This window comes from Psittacula echo, assembly GCF_963264785.1.
Source record: "Psittacula echo genome assembly, chromosome: Z".
Classification (NCBI taxonomy): Eukaryota; Metazoa; Chordata; class Aves; order Psittaciformes; family Psittacidae; genus Psittacula; species Psittacula echo.
In genome coordinates, this window is record NC_137742.1 from 23,706,341 (window position 1) to 23,722,558 (window position 16,218).

The following is a 16,218-nucleotide window of genomic DNA, read 5'->3' on the forward strand; positions in this document are numbered from 1 at the left end:
AATGGGAGTTTTATTAGAATGAATGGAGTCTTCACAATTCTTGTCAGTCTTCTAATTTCTCATTTTGATTCATGGAAGTATTAATCACCACATGCTGTATTAACATAGTTCTTAGAACTTTGTAAACAATCTTGCTGGACAGACAGCTAGTGTTAGGAAGTGGCACTTTAATCTGTGCTTAAGATGAAAGGACCATAATTGTAAAAAAACAAAACCTAGACAGAAAAGACTTTGAAAAATTAATAGAATCATAGAATAATAGATTTTGTTTGCTTTTGTTTGTGTTTGTTTACCGATTGCTTACACTGATCCTGCCAAAACAATGTGGAATTGTGTTTCACAGTCTATGACTAGATCAATTTTACAAGATAATTTTCTCACAGTCTGTTCTTCCGTTCTCTGGACCCAAATACTATTTCATATTTGCACTTGCTGATTAATGTATGTAAGCAGAATATGTTCTGAAAAACATACATTTATTTAAATGATAACATAATAGAAAATCTCATTTGAATTTCCAGGTTTGATTTACCCATTCTGTTAGTACACATATTTAAATCCACATCTTTCTACACAAAGACTTGCAAACTGAAGTTTATCATATCCTACAGTAAAGGATTCCAAACACAAGTACTCACAACTGAACTTAGAGTGGAGAACTAATCAGACTTGCATGTCTTTAAACAGAAGAACAGACTTTTTCCCCAAAGTCTATTTAATAGTTTGAAGCACTGATATTTGCAAACAGATTTCTTAAAAATATATATATCATTTTAAAACAACAGGATTGCAAAGCATAATAATTTTGAAAGGAAAATCATCTCTGCAGAAGTGAACACAAAAATAGGCCAGCACCTCAGTCACTACTAGAACTGTCTGAACTATCAGGTGAACTTTTTTCCTTTCGCCTCTTCTTCTTTTCCTTTTTATGATGTTTTCCTTTCTTAGATTTATTCTTTTTTTCCTTTTCCCTTTCTTTTTTGTGTGGTTTTTGTCTTTTTGACTTTGGCCCATCCTCTTCAGCTGCACTTGATGAGGAAGATCTAGGAAAAAAAAAAAAAATATATATACAGATCGATATATAATTAAAGAAGAATAATTCCATAAACATAATGTGTGAGGTTTAATTTCAGTATTTATATAATGTCACAAATTGAACGTGGTGTGGAATTTGTACATCCACTGGAAAGCTTATGATATCTTGGTCTGCATGTTCAACTGAACGATGACTTTTCTAATTAGACTACTGTGATAGATAATCAGACTATCTAATTATAGACTATTGTGCCAGAAAAGCAGTATGTTTACATTATGTTGAGTAACAAAGGAATAGGCAAGTTGTGTTTTTCAACATTCAAGAAGAAAAGACTGAGTACAGATTGACTGAAAACTGAAAGTATGACAATATGATAGCTTCCAGCTTTTAAAATATCTGATGATCAATAACAATGCTATAGTAACACCTTTAGACAAATTTTACTGTATTTCTGTCATACAAAATCTAAGAGAAATATGTACAACAAATTTGGACACTCTTGCAGCTGCTAATATTGGTCTAACCAGCAGTGATGAGTGACTACATATATCCAAGAAATAAGATGACAGTAAATGAAAACGATTATTATACTCAAGAGGGCAGGTTTATGCTATTGTTTATATGATTATTAATTACTTGCCTGTAAAGACTACAGACAGCAGACTGACTCTTTTCTACTGTCTCTGTAAGTTTGAGCTACTTTATGTAAATAAGGAAGGAGATAAATGCCAATACACCCGGTGCTAAATCCTGTTTGATTATTTCTGAAAAACACCATCCTGTGGCCTTCAAATATGTTATACGTTTCCTAGCTCTCAATGCTGTTCCTGGGATATTGTCCCATCAACAGTCCTAATGACTAATCAGTTTATAGTTTCATCTAAAAACAAAAAAAATTTAAAAAAATCAGTCAGCAGGCCAAAACTCAGATTCACAATAGATTTGGGTATTATGGCATTTCCCTTTGAAATTACAGTAACACTTAACTTAGGCTTCTACAGTAACAGTAACATTGAATGTCAACACATGCTAAGTAAAACTACAGAAGTTTTCCTTCTGATAGTTATATGTTACTCAGAGTGTGTGTGTTTACACATGCATGCGTTCACACAGTGAATCTTAAGGTCCCTGAACTGCAGAGAGGTTTCTCTAAGCTCTGGACCAACTCCATATTCCTCCTGACTCATGGTTCTTTTCCCATCACATCCTGCCTAGCGTTGAATAGTCAGAGGTAGCATTGGTTTCTCAGACCTGCAGACCTCCAGCTTGCTAGAGCTTTCTAGACTTCCAAGGTCCTAAATCCACAGCAGAAAGCCTAGGGCTTTAGCGTATCTCAAAGAACAAACAAGTTCTCACCAGAAAACAGGAAGCTTTTTAAACCAAAGATGTACTTGCAAATAAAGTTGCATCAATAGAGGCAGTGCTCTCTTTGAAACAACCCAAACATCAGAAATATTTCTGAAGTTCTATTTTGCAAATAAAATAGGTATGTGATAGAGTTACCTTCTCCTTGGTCTTTTTAATTTTGTTTTTTCTTTGCTTTTTCGTTTTTGTTTCTTTTTTTCTTCCTCCTCATTTAAATCTACAGATAAAAAGTTACAGTTTACAAAACACTTGTCTAAGTTAAGATCAGCATTAAAAGAGTGCCTTCAATAGCAATGCAATATTACCACAAAATGTTTGTTAAAAGTTTTTCTTTCCTTTCCTCCAAATTCTGGTCTAGTATAGTAATTTCAGAAATATTTTGCAGAGTAGCAGAACTTTCCATATAACTTACATTCCAATGACTTTGATCCAAGCACTAAAAATGAAGGAAGGCCTGTAAAATGTAGCAAATGTGTGACTTTATATGTTTACATCAGCTTTAGGTTTTCATATCCATTCTTCTGTATTCTAAAGGTCTTGCCCAAGTCTGAAAACAGATCACTTAACTAGAACATACAGAAAAAAAAAAATTCCCTTAGGCTTACCTGAATTACTTTCATACATCCTCATTTCACACTGCAAAAATAGCCATGCCATAACTAAGATACATTTGAGTTAACGGTCAATAGTGTCTATAAAAATTGCCAGAAGAGTCACCCCTTATCTGGTCATGTTTGTTGAGTTAACTGTCAATAGTGTCTATAAAAATTGCCAGAAGAGTCACCCCTTATCTGGTCATGTTTGTTTCCTGCCCTGACACTTTATAGTACTGTAGAGCATCTTCACACTTCACTTACAAGCAATATTTTTATCACACTGGATGAAATTTTTGACTTTAGACTTCTCTATAGAAGTTCAAAAAATATTTTTGAATTCTTTGAAATGCAAATCCACTATATAAATACACACCACAATGTCAGCTAACAGGAAAATACTGGCTTTACAATTTATCCTTAAAACAGATAGCAACTTTTGAGCATTTAATCTTATTTCTATCATACAAATAACTTTCCCTAGAGTCTGCATGGTAGTGCAGTTATTAATTTGCTACCATGAATAGAAATTACTGGTACCAGTATGTTCTAGAGTTAAATTTTAAAGAATTCAATGAGATACAAAAAGCAAATTACTTTTGGAGCAATTAAAAACCATGAACAAGAATGTGTGAAGAAGCACTCAGTATTTTTTTTAAGAAAACAGTGCAAAAAATCTTGAGATGAGAACACCTGAAAATGGCAAAATCCTGTCTAGATAATGGAAAATTAAAGATCCATATCTCCTTACAGTACACATAGCAGCCACAATGCAAGAAAGAACATATAATGAACAGAGTTATTACAAGATCAAGTAAACAGCTCTTTTTCCCACAGATATCCATCTTCAATCAGTTTAAGGCCAAAAAAAACCCTTATATCCAGAAGTACATAATGAGAACAAGTTTTTCCAAAGAGACTTGTTCCAGAAAGGAACAGAAAGGACTGTTGCAGTACCAACTCAGTACTCCTGACAAGCAGACTATCCATTTCTTTTGAAGTGTTCCAGCAAATTACAAAGTTCTATCTATCCCTTCTCCTTTCTAAATAGTATACATAGTAGGAACTGAATGTGAGCCTGGAATGTGAGAGCAATATAACAAAACATGACATTTCAAGGGACACAGGGGAGGAATATTCATGTATTCAAAACTTCATATGGTGGAACAACCTCCTCTAAGAAGGAGGGAGGGGAATAGCCTCTTAGGAGTCCAAATTCAAATGAACTCAAGTTATCTGCTAAATAACCCACCTATTCTCTCTCTGACAAACAACTGATGCTCAGATCTTACAAAGAAAGAACAGTACTTCTCCAAATATGAATGTTTAAATTCAATTCACTAGCTGTTTTCGTCAAAACACAACTTAGAACCTGGAAAAAATTCAACTGTCATATTAGTCATTAGTTTTAAGAGTTACTATTAACTTTAAGATTTTTAAACTACGTGCTATAAACAACAGATTTACTCAGAATCTCCATGTCATTTTCTCCTAAGCAGCTTCTTAGTAACAGTCTTACAACCTTCTGCATTTAGAAGCCCTTTTTGAGATGTTTCAAACCTCCTGCATTTAGAAGCCCTTTTAGAGATGTTCCAAATGAGTACAATACTAATTTGCTATGACACGAATTAATGATAATTGAAAAAGATGTTGGTGTAGCAAATCTCTGAAGCTTGAGCACACGAAGCAAAAGACCAACTTTTAAAGCACAGACTGAAAAGAACTAACAGTAGTTACAAAAAAGGATAAAATGGGCATTCCCACTATCCAATGTATTTATTTAAAAAAACAAAACAAAACAAAACAAACAACATCTTACTCTTTTTTTCACGCATGGCTTGCAATCTCTGTAGCTCTTCTTCCTCACTGTCTTCACTGCTAGTGCTGCTAACATCTAAAACAATATCTCTTTGTGGATCTACCCGGAGGAAGTTTCGACATTCAAATGTCAGATGACCAGCTGAACAAAACAAATATTCAGAAAGAAAGAAACAATTTACCAAAACCAACAGAAACTAAAGAACATACATTTTAGTATGATTCAGTTTTGAGAAGTGAAAAAATGCCAGGCAGAAATCTGTGAACAAGGAGGGAGAAGGCTTACTTTGAAAAAACCTTGAAGAATTTTGACAGGTTGTCCCTTTAAGAGTTCTTATACCTCTCTCTTATACCTAATTTCAAGATTTTGTCCAACCTTTATTTTCCTTTTCTTTTTTTTAATAGTCTCAGATCCCTCCTGAAGAAATTACCTTAAAGCATGAAGCAAAATATTTAAAAAAATACCATGGCAAGTGTGTTACATTGATATTTCTGCCTCCTCTAGTGTTATAGAAGAATCCTGTTCGCTCATGAGACAATTTTTAACAACCAGTACTTAATACTGACTGAGGTCCTACTTGGCTAGTATTTTTAGTTTTCTAAGTTACATCTCAATAATCGTGACTAGAGTTAGAAACCTATTGGAATAATAAAGACATATAAAACAAAGTGAAGGTATGGTTTGGGAGAAACTAAGCTAAAGACACTGGAATTCAAGTCATGATTGAAATAAACTCATCTTCATATCACAATACCTACATGTGGAGACAGAGCTTTTAGGAACATAAATACAGAATGTGTGATTCGACTGCAAGTTTTGTTATCTTCCAGAAACCTTAATGTTTACTGCATGTAGAAATGAACCACTAAATCTATATTGATATCCATGCTATGATGGAAGAACAGATATACAAAGCAATTCATTGACAAAATTTTTTGGAGGCAAAGTCAGCAGTGAAATAATGAAGCAAGCTTTTCCCCCTTCACCTCACATAACACTCATTCAAAATAAGAGATTAAATCATGCTGTTAAAAACGTTCAGCACAATTTACAGCCAAACAGTGCCCATTGCTCCATTGTTCTAAAATTAAGAGCTAGTGATTAACAGACTAAAATCTTTACTAAGACCTGTCTCCATTCATCAGGAGAGCAGCCATAGAGATGCTTGTATGATCAGAGCATAATGAAAAGCATGAGCTAAATTGTAACTACAGAATTTGTGACAGAACTGTTTCTTGAAACACAGAATACACAAAGAAGTGTGTTTTCTTCACACAGAAGCTCATAACACATTTTAAACTATTTTTTCTTTTAAAACAGACCTAAGTTGAGCTGAAATACTTGCCTAAGTTTGCAGTGAGACTCAGAAGCAGCACAAATGCTAATCTCAACAGATATTGAAGACCATGCATTCAATTCAAAGCTTCTCAAGTAACTGCATTGCAAACGTAGCATATGTGACTAAAATAGCACATTTCATGTGTTTTTTTTTCCCCTGAGAAAACTCAAGAATTTTCAAATGCAGAAGTTGGTGTAAGTAGCTAGAGAATGAATAAAAAATAAATAATTTTTTAAAATATGGTAATTTAAACTGACAAACATCTGTGCAACAAGGGAGAACATTTCTTTCTTTTTTCCCCCCACTCTTCAAAAGGCAGTTCCAACATCATAAACTGAAGAAAACACTGTAACTCCGTATTGCTTACTACAGACTTACGGTAGCCGCACTTCTTGCATCCAGCTCTGATGTTATCCTTATTTCCACCTGAAAGATAAAATTTCATCAGTTAGGGGTTGCTAAACAGAACCGTTAAGCTTCTTTTAAACGTAGCTTGATAATGTCAATACATAGACAGGAGTGATCCTGCCTCAGAGTATTAAGTACACTAAGATGTCTTAAAAAAACTTAGAGAAAAGCAAACCAGTGCATTTCTAAGGCCACATTTCTGTGCATTGGTCTACTGCCAAATTCTCATTTGATTTATTCTGATCTTTCTATTATAATTTTAATAATTATTCTGTGTCTCTAAAGGCTTACGCATTTGTTTTGTTACAGCATGAACATGGTAATAGCTATCTGATATTCCAGTGGTACCTAATTGCACGCTACAGGTCTACTTATTAATTCTAGTATTGCATGGATGCTGACAACCATTCCCTGGGAACTCTGAAGTAATTTATATTTTAATTACAAGAACTGCGTTAAAAAGCCAATTTAACAAAAAAAAAAAAAAAAAAAAAAAAAAAAAATCACTCCTGAAAAGTGACAAAAGACAGACAAAAGCAATTTTTTTTTTTAAAAAAAGCTAAACTAATCATTAAATTATTCTGAATCCAGACAACATGATGCCAAATAAAAAGAACTAATGGTGCAAGAATGCAAATGTGGAATAAAGTTAAGTGAGTAACAGAAAAATCTGTAAATGCTGCGCAGGAAGGAGGACCAGAATAGCACAAATTTTAATGACAGCAAGTGTGTGATTTTCCCATCTGATCTCTCAGTTAAGTTAAATAGACATAGTAGGATGTGACTCAGAAGAAGAGAAACCCCAGAGACCTGCTCCCCCAAAACAGATCAATATCCATAATGAAAGTCACAACTGAATTTTCAAAATCAAAGGGTGCCCTTCTATCTTTCAACTTACTGAAACCTATAAAAAAGCAACTTAAACAACTACATACAGTTTATTTAATAACTAGGTAATTTATTTAAATAAATAATTAAGCAAATTCAAGGAGAAATTAGTGAACCAGAAAGCAGGTACATCAGCTCCATGAATTTAAACTTTCATTTACTGAGACAAGCACTGCCTTTAGAAAATACTACTGAAAATAACAAGAGAAACCTTCAAACCCCAGCTTGAAAAAATAATTGAGAAACTTCAACAACTCACTGGTCTATGCCCTGAAGAGCACTGGAAAGCTAAGCAAGAAGGGTACTCACATTCTATTATGATACAAGGTTTTCTGTGGATCCCACAACCTTACTATGACATGTCACCTTCCAGGTCTATAAACTCAGCAGTGTGTATGTGCTTGTTTTATAACTACCTTTTGAGGAAAACCCATGAGAGGTAAGGAACACAAAAAAAAGTCTCAAGAACCAAGTAACGAAAGTATACCTGTGTCTTGCAATGTCATGCCAAAGAAATACTCAAAACAGCATCAGCTTGTTCACTACAACTTGTGAATAAAATGCAGTATCACCCAAGCTACATACTTTGTCTCAGCTTTCTGAAATACTCAGTAAACTTTGGTGCTACTGTGTAACTGACCTGCAGGTAAAGAAAGAGTTGGTATTCCATGGAAGCCAGATCAGTACAGTCATGCACACACTGCAAAATCTCCTGTAATACGTGGAGGTGCCATTCGCCAGGATTTCCAAAAGAAACACCCAGCAGATGACAAGAACATTGCCATCAAATACTCACACCAAATTCCTGAGACTGAAATTTAACGGTTAATTAATTTAAATAATTTAAATTTTAATAAATAAATAATGTTATAATACTGCTTTAAATAATAATGTTAGAAGCAGGGTTTTACACTAGGTGAAGTTTTAGATTATTAAATCAAATTACTGGCACAGGTTGCCCAGAGAAGTTGTGGCTGCCCCATCCCTGAAAGTGTTCAAGACCACGCTGGATGGAGCTTTGAGCAAGCTGGTCTAGTAACTTGTACCTGCCCAAAGCAGGAGGATTGGAACTACATGATTTTTAAGGTCCCTTCCAAACCAATCCATTCTATGATTCTATGAAGCTTCCTGTTCTCATTCTCTTCTTCCAAAATGTGAATCTTCCAGATTTACAACTGACACAGCAGCAACCACCACTAAGGACCTCACTCATTCAGTAGAACACAAGGCTGCAAAAAAATCTTTGGAAACCTCTGAATGCAAACATGAGACATCTTCCTCAAGAACCCCTTCTGGAATGGAAGTAAGCTTATTAAGGTGTTCTCTTTTCTCAGGAGAAGCTTACCAAGACTCAGGCTTATTCAGCGTTCTTCAACCAAACACTCCTCATGTCTTAGGATCAAGAAATCTTTAAGCAGTGGCCAGATGTGTGGCTAAAATAGACCCAAATACCTCGCATAAAGTGCAAGCCTTTCTTCCAGTTCCTGTCCCATTACTCTCGATGGGTCCATTTAAACAATAATATAGTGGGACACAAGCTTTAATTCATAACAAACGACGAGGAAGAAAACCAAGTCTGACAACAACGATTCTCTGGATATAACTTTAAACAAGGTGGCTTATAATAACAGACAAGAGGAACGCAGTATTTGGTCTTCTCTCATCCAAAACTCTGAGCGGAGACCCTGCAGGCCTAGAAAGAAGGGACTGCATGAAGGGCTGCGCTCATCAGCGGCTAGCCCGACGTGCGGCCTCCTCCAGGCCATCTCCCTCCCGCTGCCTCCAGGCCGGCTCGTTTGGAACGCCGGCCGTGCAGACCAAAGCAACGCTTCTCCACTAGCAGCCCGGGGGAGCTGAAGCAGACGCGACAATCCGCCGCCCTCCTCGCCTCACGCTTCCAGCTACGACGTGCAATCGCGCGCGCTCCCCGCGTAATTTTCCATCACTCCGCCGCTTATTTCCCCTTCCCAACAGCCAGCACTGGGGCCAGTCGGTCGCTGTCCCTCCTTTCCCCGCAGACTTGGCGGGGAGCCCTTACCCGGCAGAGCCATACCGCCTCCCTCCGCCGTCCTCACCGCCCGGCCCGCACCCGTAGCGGTTCCTCTCCCCGCCGGAAGGCTTTGCTCGGCATACTCTCTGACCGTACCACTCGCAGGGAGGACAGGGGGCCTCAGTACCTGACGGAAGCTACAGAGAGGGACTGCAGGGACCTGGAGAAGTCTTTCTCAAATAAATTTCTTCCTCAGTGATTCCCTTAGAGACTTTGGCAGGACACTCACCCTTTCATTCTTCCTCCTGGCTTGAGCAACCTCCTCCCCACCTCCCTTCGCTGCATAAAGGCGCCCAAGATGGCGGGACGTTCGGGGTGGTAGGAAGAGTTAGTGGTGAAGGGTAGCCGAGCGTCGAGCCCGAGCAGTTGATTGCCTGCTGGGACCCTCCTTTCTCTACCATGAGCAACATCTACATCCAGGAGCCCCCCACCAACGGCAAGGTGAGGCCCGCCGCCGCAGGGGCTGCGGTGGGCGAAGGGTAGGTGTAGTCAGGACAGGCCGGGATGGGAGTTGCACTGCAGCGTAGGTGAGAGGGCTGCGGGCGGGGGTCTGCTGCTGGGGTGGGTGTGTGTGCTTTCGAGTGAGGGGTGTGAAGAAATTGTATGTTGTGGCGGGGGGAAGGAGACAGGTGAGGGGGATGTGCGCTGTATGTGTGTGGTGATGGTGGTGGGTTTTATGTCGTGATGCTGGTTTGCTTAAAGTTGAAGCGATATAGTCCTTTAAAACACTACCTGTGTCAAAGCACAAGGCGTTCAGTGTGGATAGGTAACACAGAGCTGTGCTTGAAGCATTACATTTAATTTTCTCTATTCTTCACTATATTTTAGTAGAGACCAAGGAGTGGTGGTAAATGGTGTCACATCGAGTTAGCGACTGGTCACCAGTGGTGTCCCTGGTGTTGTTTAATGTCTGTGTTGAGGATCTGGATGAGGGGATTGGGTGCACCCTCAGTAAATTTGTAGATGACATGAAGCTGGCTGGGAGTGTTGGTCTGGTGGAGGGTAGGAGGACTCTGCCTCTGCTCAGAGGGATCTGGACAGGCTGGATCAATGGACTGTGGATAATGTTGCCTGCACTTGGGCTACAATGACCGCATGCAGCACTACAGGCTTGGGGAAGAGTGGCTGGAAAGCTGCTCAGTGGAAAAGGGCCAGGGGGTGCTGATTGAAGGAGCTGAACATGAGCAGCCTGTGCCCAGGCAGCCAAGAAGACCACGAGCATCCTGGCCTGTATCAGCAATAGTGTGGCAGCAGGACCAGGGCAGTGATCATCCCCCTGTACTGGGCACTGGTGAGGCTGCGTCTCATATCCTGTGTTCAGTTCTGGGCCCCTAACTACAAGAAAAACATTGAGGTGCTGGAGTGGGTCCAGAGAAGGGCAACAAAGCTGGTGAAGCGTCTGGAGCACCAGTGTGAAGTGGAACGGCTGAGGGACCTTGATGGGGATTTAATCTTGAGAAGAGAAGGCTGAGAGGGGACCTTACTGCTCTATACAACTAGCTGAAATGAGGTTGTAGTGAGGTGAGGATCTGTCTGTTCTCCCAGGTAACAAGTGATAGGACAAGAGGCAACGCCTCAAGCTGTGCTTGGGGAGGTTTGGATTGGATATTGGGAGAAATTTCTTCACAGAGGGTGATCAGGCATTGGAACAGACTGCCCAGGAAATGGTGGAGTCACCGTCCCTGAAAGCGTTCAAAAAGCATGTAGATGAGGCCCTTAGTGACATGGGTTAGTGGCGGTCTTGGCAGTGCTGGGGTAATGGATGGACTTGATAATCTTAATGGTCTTTTAAAACTGAGCTGATTCTTATGATTCTGTGATTAGGTTCTTAATTTTATTATGATCTCTTGCTGCGTTGAATGGTATTCCTTGTAAGAAAGGTATGTGGCTTTGGAGATTTATGGTATAATTTTTTTCTTCCCCATGTTGTTTCATTATGGAAGTGCTAAAGGGTATCGAAGTATCTATTGTGTCAGGTACCAGGTCATTGTCCTTGAAGCCTCATTATATATATCAGTTCAGAACTGTATTTGAATAAATAATTTTTTACATACTGTAGAGGGTGATAAAGTTCCTGTAGTACACATAAAGAAAATGCTAGGGAAAATACTCTGCGTTATTCCTGCCTCAGGCAAAGGCAAACCCAGTCATGGGATTGCTTTCACTCAAGGACCTGGGTGCACTTGGTGGATAATGCAGGAAAATGGAGAAGTCGAGTGTGTACCTCAAGGGGATTCAATTGTGGATGAAAATAGTCAATTAATTAAACTTTATAATGCTGTATAATACTGACTATTGTTCTATGGAGGCTATCTGAATAGATACAGTTCTGGCTAGAATCATATATTTAATATTTTTAGAATATATAGTGCTTATTATATACTAATATATGCACAATATATGTAATATTATACTCTCTCTATATATAATTATGTAGTATTTCTAGAATATATAGTATTTTTTCTAGAATAGTATTCTGGCAATACAGTCTAAGCTAGCAGTAGCTACCTGGCACATTTAAATGTCTGTTACTGTTAGGATATAATGAGTTCAGAAGTATATTTTTTAACTCAGGATATATTCTTTGATAAGTGACTAAGTTACAATGAAACTAATGGTGTATTTATCTATCTTTTCGTAGGTTCTGCTGAGAACAACAGCAGGAGATATAGATATTGAATTATGGTCAAAAGAAGCACCAAAAGCATGTCGAAATTTCATCCAGCTTTGTATGGAAGGTAAAGACAGAGTGGGATAGGAGTTACTGAAATTATTTCGTAGGCAATCTTTGTGTGTTGTTTTTTTTTTTTTTTTGTAAAACAGAGGTCATAACTATGTTTTAAATTTAATATGTTAATAAATTTATTTGTATTTAGAAAATATTCACTAACAGTTAGACAATGTATTTCAAGGTTATTAATAAACCCAGTGGGGAAAATTAATAATGTAAATGGGTTTTCTCCAGTATAGCAAATGATGAGTATTAGGGAAAAATTAAATGTCAGAGGCTTGAAAAGTCTCTACAAATATTACTGCTTCTTTAATGTATGTATGAAATGACAATGACGTGGTATCGAACATGCTCCAAAATTCTCATTTCTGTATCACCATCTTTACTACCTTTTAATTTTTTTCATGAGTTCTTCTAATGTTTCCTTTGCTGTAGTTTTTGTTGATGGGGGCTCTGTAGTGCTCTTCACTGAAGCAGTGGGTACCAGAATGAGAAAATTCCTATTGGAAAAGGTGTAACAAGAATTTGTGAAGGACCCTGTACCTTTATGTGCTCTCTAGCTGCTGCTATTATCCCGTGTATGCATTTATAAAATGGTTAAGAGTTCTTTTAGCACTCCTCTATTAAGGAAAAATATTAGTCTAGGATTTATGCCTCCAGCACCAGCTTGTTCTGTATTCTTACACCTAGTGTGGAGATCTTTTGCAATGGTGAATCAATTTCTTAGCTCTTGGTGAGTGCTAAGAATTCAATTGTCCTCACTGTTAAAGAACTGGGCATTATTTCCTTTCTAAATTTGTCTGGCTGCTGTGTAGGATCCTATGCTTTGTATAATAAATTTGAGTATTTCTCTTGTGAGTATCCTAACCTGTAACCATCCATTAATAGATCTAGCTTTGCTGCAACATTTGCAGATCCTGCTTTGTCTTGAAGCATTCTGTAGATTTATTTTTAGTTGTTGAAAAACCCAAACAAGCAAAAAAACGAAACCCAGAAATCTAAGTCAAGTAAAGTTTTCGTTCATTTGTTGTCTTATGATCTCATATCACTTATCTAGATAGATAGATGGATGGAGACATGGATGGGTATATAGATGAAAGAAAATAACTTAGGGAGCAAAATGTAACACTTGTTTCATTTTGTGAAAATTACCAGTTTAGGTACAGTTAGGTGGTGAAAGGGATGATGCCTGTGTTCCATGCTGTTGAATGAACATGTTAATCATTTGGTGTATGGGTATGGCTAATGAGTTATGTGAAATGTCGGCTGGAACACAGCATACTAGTTTTAGCTCTCTTTTAAATTGATGTACATTAGTAGTATCGTTCCAGTGATAAAATTTGAAAGCTGAAAAGAAAATAATTCATTTATACCATCTTGTTGGTGATTGGCAGTGTTTTTTGAAACAGAAACATATGATACCGCTTTTTTTTTTTTTTTTTGCCTTTTTTTTTTTTTCTTCATAAATGTCACCAGCATTACTCTATAGCTGAGTGGGACAGTGAGAGAGGAGGGAACCCAGTGGAAATAGCAGAATCCAGTTACAGTACTTGCTTTCTGGAACTTCAGTCTCTGGACATCTCTTTATATGAAAGTCTGATTTTGAGACCACTTACATGCTTTTAATATCCTTTTTTTTTTTTTTTTTAGAGTATTACAGTAACACAATATTTCACAGAGTAGTGCCTGGCTTTATAGTGCAGGGAGGTGATCCCACTGGTACTGGATCAGGTGGAGATTCAATCTATGGAGCTCCCTTCAAGGTATGTATCTGCATATCTTATGCTTTAATTTTTTGTTATTCTCTATCAGTTGTTCATCCTACCATGTTAGGTTGTGAGAAAACAAACCTTACATTAGACATGAATCATTATACATGTATAGTACTTACTTTCACATGTTTCTTTGGTATTTTTGAATATGTCTTTTTAAATTGAGAGTTCTTAACTCTGGGTGTTCTGATACTATGATAAGTGTATAATCTTATATAGTGTGAACTTCACATGTTCATGTGAGGTGAGGAAGAGTGAAGTGTTGATCTATGGCAAACTCTGATGCAGAAATGTACATTGTTTACACACATTGTCTCTCATTTAGCAAAGATCTTTGAATATTGTTTGTGTGTTCGTTAATATTATTGATACTAGATGGTTCATCTCTTAACCAGGAGGGTGAGATCCTGAGTGAGGCTAGACATGCACAGCAGCTGTGTCCTGTTCTGCCTGATAGTTTTATTTCAGACGGGGCTGGCACTTTTAACTAATGATGAAAGCTGCATAGCCTGTGTCTCGGCCTTCCATCTCCCTGCTGCCAGAGTAGACTCATATCATGAATGTTAAGTTTGTGGAAGGGGTTGGTACCTGATCAGAGAACAGAAGAAAAAATATTACCAATGTTGTAGAAGCACTGCTTCTTAAAATTAATGTATCTCAATATTGCAGTTTTTAGAACCATTATATTAATGGTATTTAATGGTATTAATATGTTACTCATCTCTTCAGCTATGCCTTGAAAGTAATCATATTCTGTCTTCTTATAGTCCAGAAAATGTTCTCCCTATGAATTGTTGCAGTACTGTATTATTGCAACCTGTTACTGAGCTTTCAATTATTCTACAGGAATTAGAATTTTTTGCCTAAATACAATGGTTAACAAGAATAGTTGTTTTACAATACATGTAAGAAATGTAGTTACTCTTAGAAATGTGTTGGATTTTCTAAATATTGGGGAGATAATAATTCCAATAAAAATAATGAATAACGATTTTTATGTAGTGATTGGAAAAAGAGGAAGTTAGTAACAGAACCTAGGATTTTATTACTGATATCTTTCTATTATTGATATACTAATTTCTAACTTTTTTCTTTCAGTGTTTGTTTGATACAGTTTCTTTTGAAAAAAGATTGTTCACTTGTTTGCTTTATTATAGGCACTAAGAACAAAAAAAAAATAGACTAAAAATAATTTACTCTGCTGAAAACAGAAGCTTTTAAGTATAATTTTGACATGAAGTTTCAGAAGACTTTTGCTTTATTACTGTCTGAAATAAAATTAACAGCGAATATTCTGTGTGTGCCTATTGATGTAAATAAGATGTAGCTAAAGAAGTGGAAAAAATATTTTCGTACTTAAATCGTGTTCTTTTCTCTTTTGTCTTCGCCAGGATGAGTTCCACTCGCGATTGCGATTTAATCGAAGAGGACTTGTTGCTATGGCAAATGCTGGGCCCCACGATAACGGAAGTCAATTTTTCTTTACATTGGGTCGTGCAGATGAACTTAACAATAAGCACACAATCTTTGGAAAGGTCTGCTATTACAGGCTAGAGTGCCAGCTTGAGTGTGACAGAAACTACTCTGAGTTTCTCTGTGTTCAAAGGCTATTTTAGTGTTGTCTGCTGCTACACACATTTGAAATTTATTTCACTGGTTTCTAAACTGTTTCTGTTCTCTGTGTTTCCCATGTCTAATAGAAATGTTTGTATGGGTTTTTCCGATAATTATCTACTTTGCTGTTATTATTCTTCTAAATTATATTTTTGTGTTGTGCTTTCTTTGGATAATCTTTTGAATATTAACTTTGGCTCTGTCTTACTAATCAGTTCATCTAATACTAGTGACATTTTAGAAAATTTTGATTGTAAATTCCAATTACCCAAGAAAACCAAGAAAATGAAAAACGTGAGATGAATTTAGCACTGGTGATATAGTTGAAAGAAAGTAAACCAACTATTTTTTATTTCACAGTCTTTTATTTTCCTGTTTAACAGCTCACAATAAGAATTTGACATCTTCCCCTACATGCATTCTCACACATTAAGGTTTAGCTACCTGTTTTCCTTCAACTTTGGCAGTAAAATTTAAAAAAACCCAAACCTTTGTACATTTTACTTGCTGTCTTTCAGAAGTCTTATGTGCTTACAACATGTAAGGCAGTGATATTTCATATATCATTTGTATTTTCAAAATTCTTTTCATAATAATTGCCTA

General features: G+C 37.0%; 2 protein-coding genes across 2 annotated transcripts in view; one reads left to right on the plus strand and one right to left on the minus strand.

Annotated features, from left to right (window-relative positions):
- Positions 1-256: 256 nt before the first annotated feature.
- SREK1IP1 (SREK1 interacting protein 1) lies at positions 257-9,547 on the minus strand. Its single transcript, XM_080637433.1, has 5 exons — positions 9,487-9,547; positions 6,531-6,578; positions 4,814-4,954; positions 2,540-2,618; positions 257-1,043 (listed from the first exon to the last, which is right to left on the minus strand). The coding sequence occupies exons 1-5, from the start codon at positions 9,497-9,499 to the stop codon at positions 857-859; spliced, it is 468 nt and encodes a 155-aa protein (XP_080493559.1). The 5' UTR covers positions 9,500-9,547; the 3' UTR covers positions 257-856.
- A 259-nt stretch (positions 9,548-9,806) lies between these two features.
- Positions 9,807-16,218, plus strand: part of CWC27 (CWC27 spliceosome associated cyclophilin) — a 132,385-nt gene continuing 125,973 nt past the window's right edge. The window contains exons 1-4 of the mRNA XM_080637278.1: positions 9,807-9,939; positions 12,140-12,236; positions 13,880-13,992; positions 15,393-15,536. Coding sequence (XP_080493404.1) covers positions 9,898-9,939; positions 12,140-12,236; positions 13,880-13,992; positions 15,393-15,536 — 396 coding nt within the window. The 5' untranslated portion in view covers positions 9,807-9,897. The remainder of the gene's footprint in view (positions 9,940-12,139; positions 12,237-13,879; positions 13,993-15,392; positions 15,537-16,218) is intronic.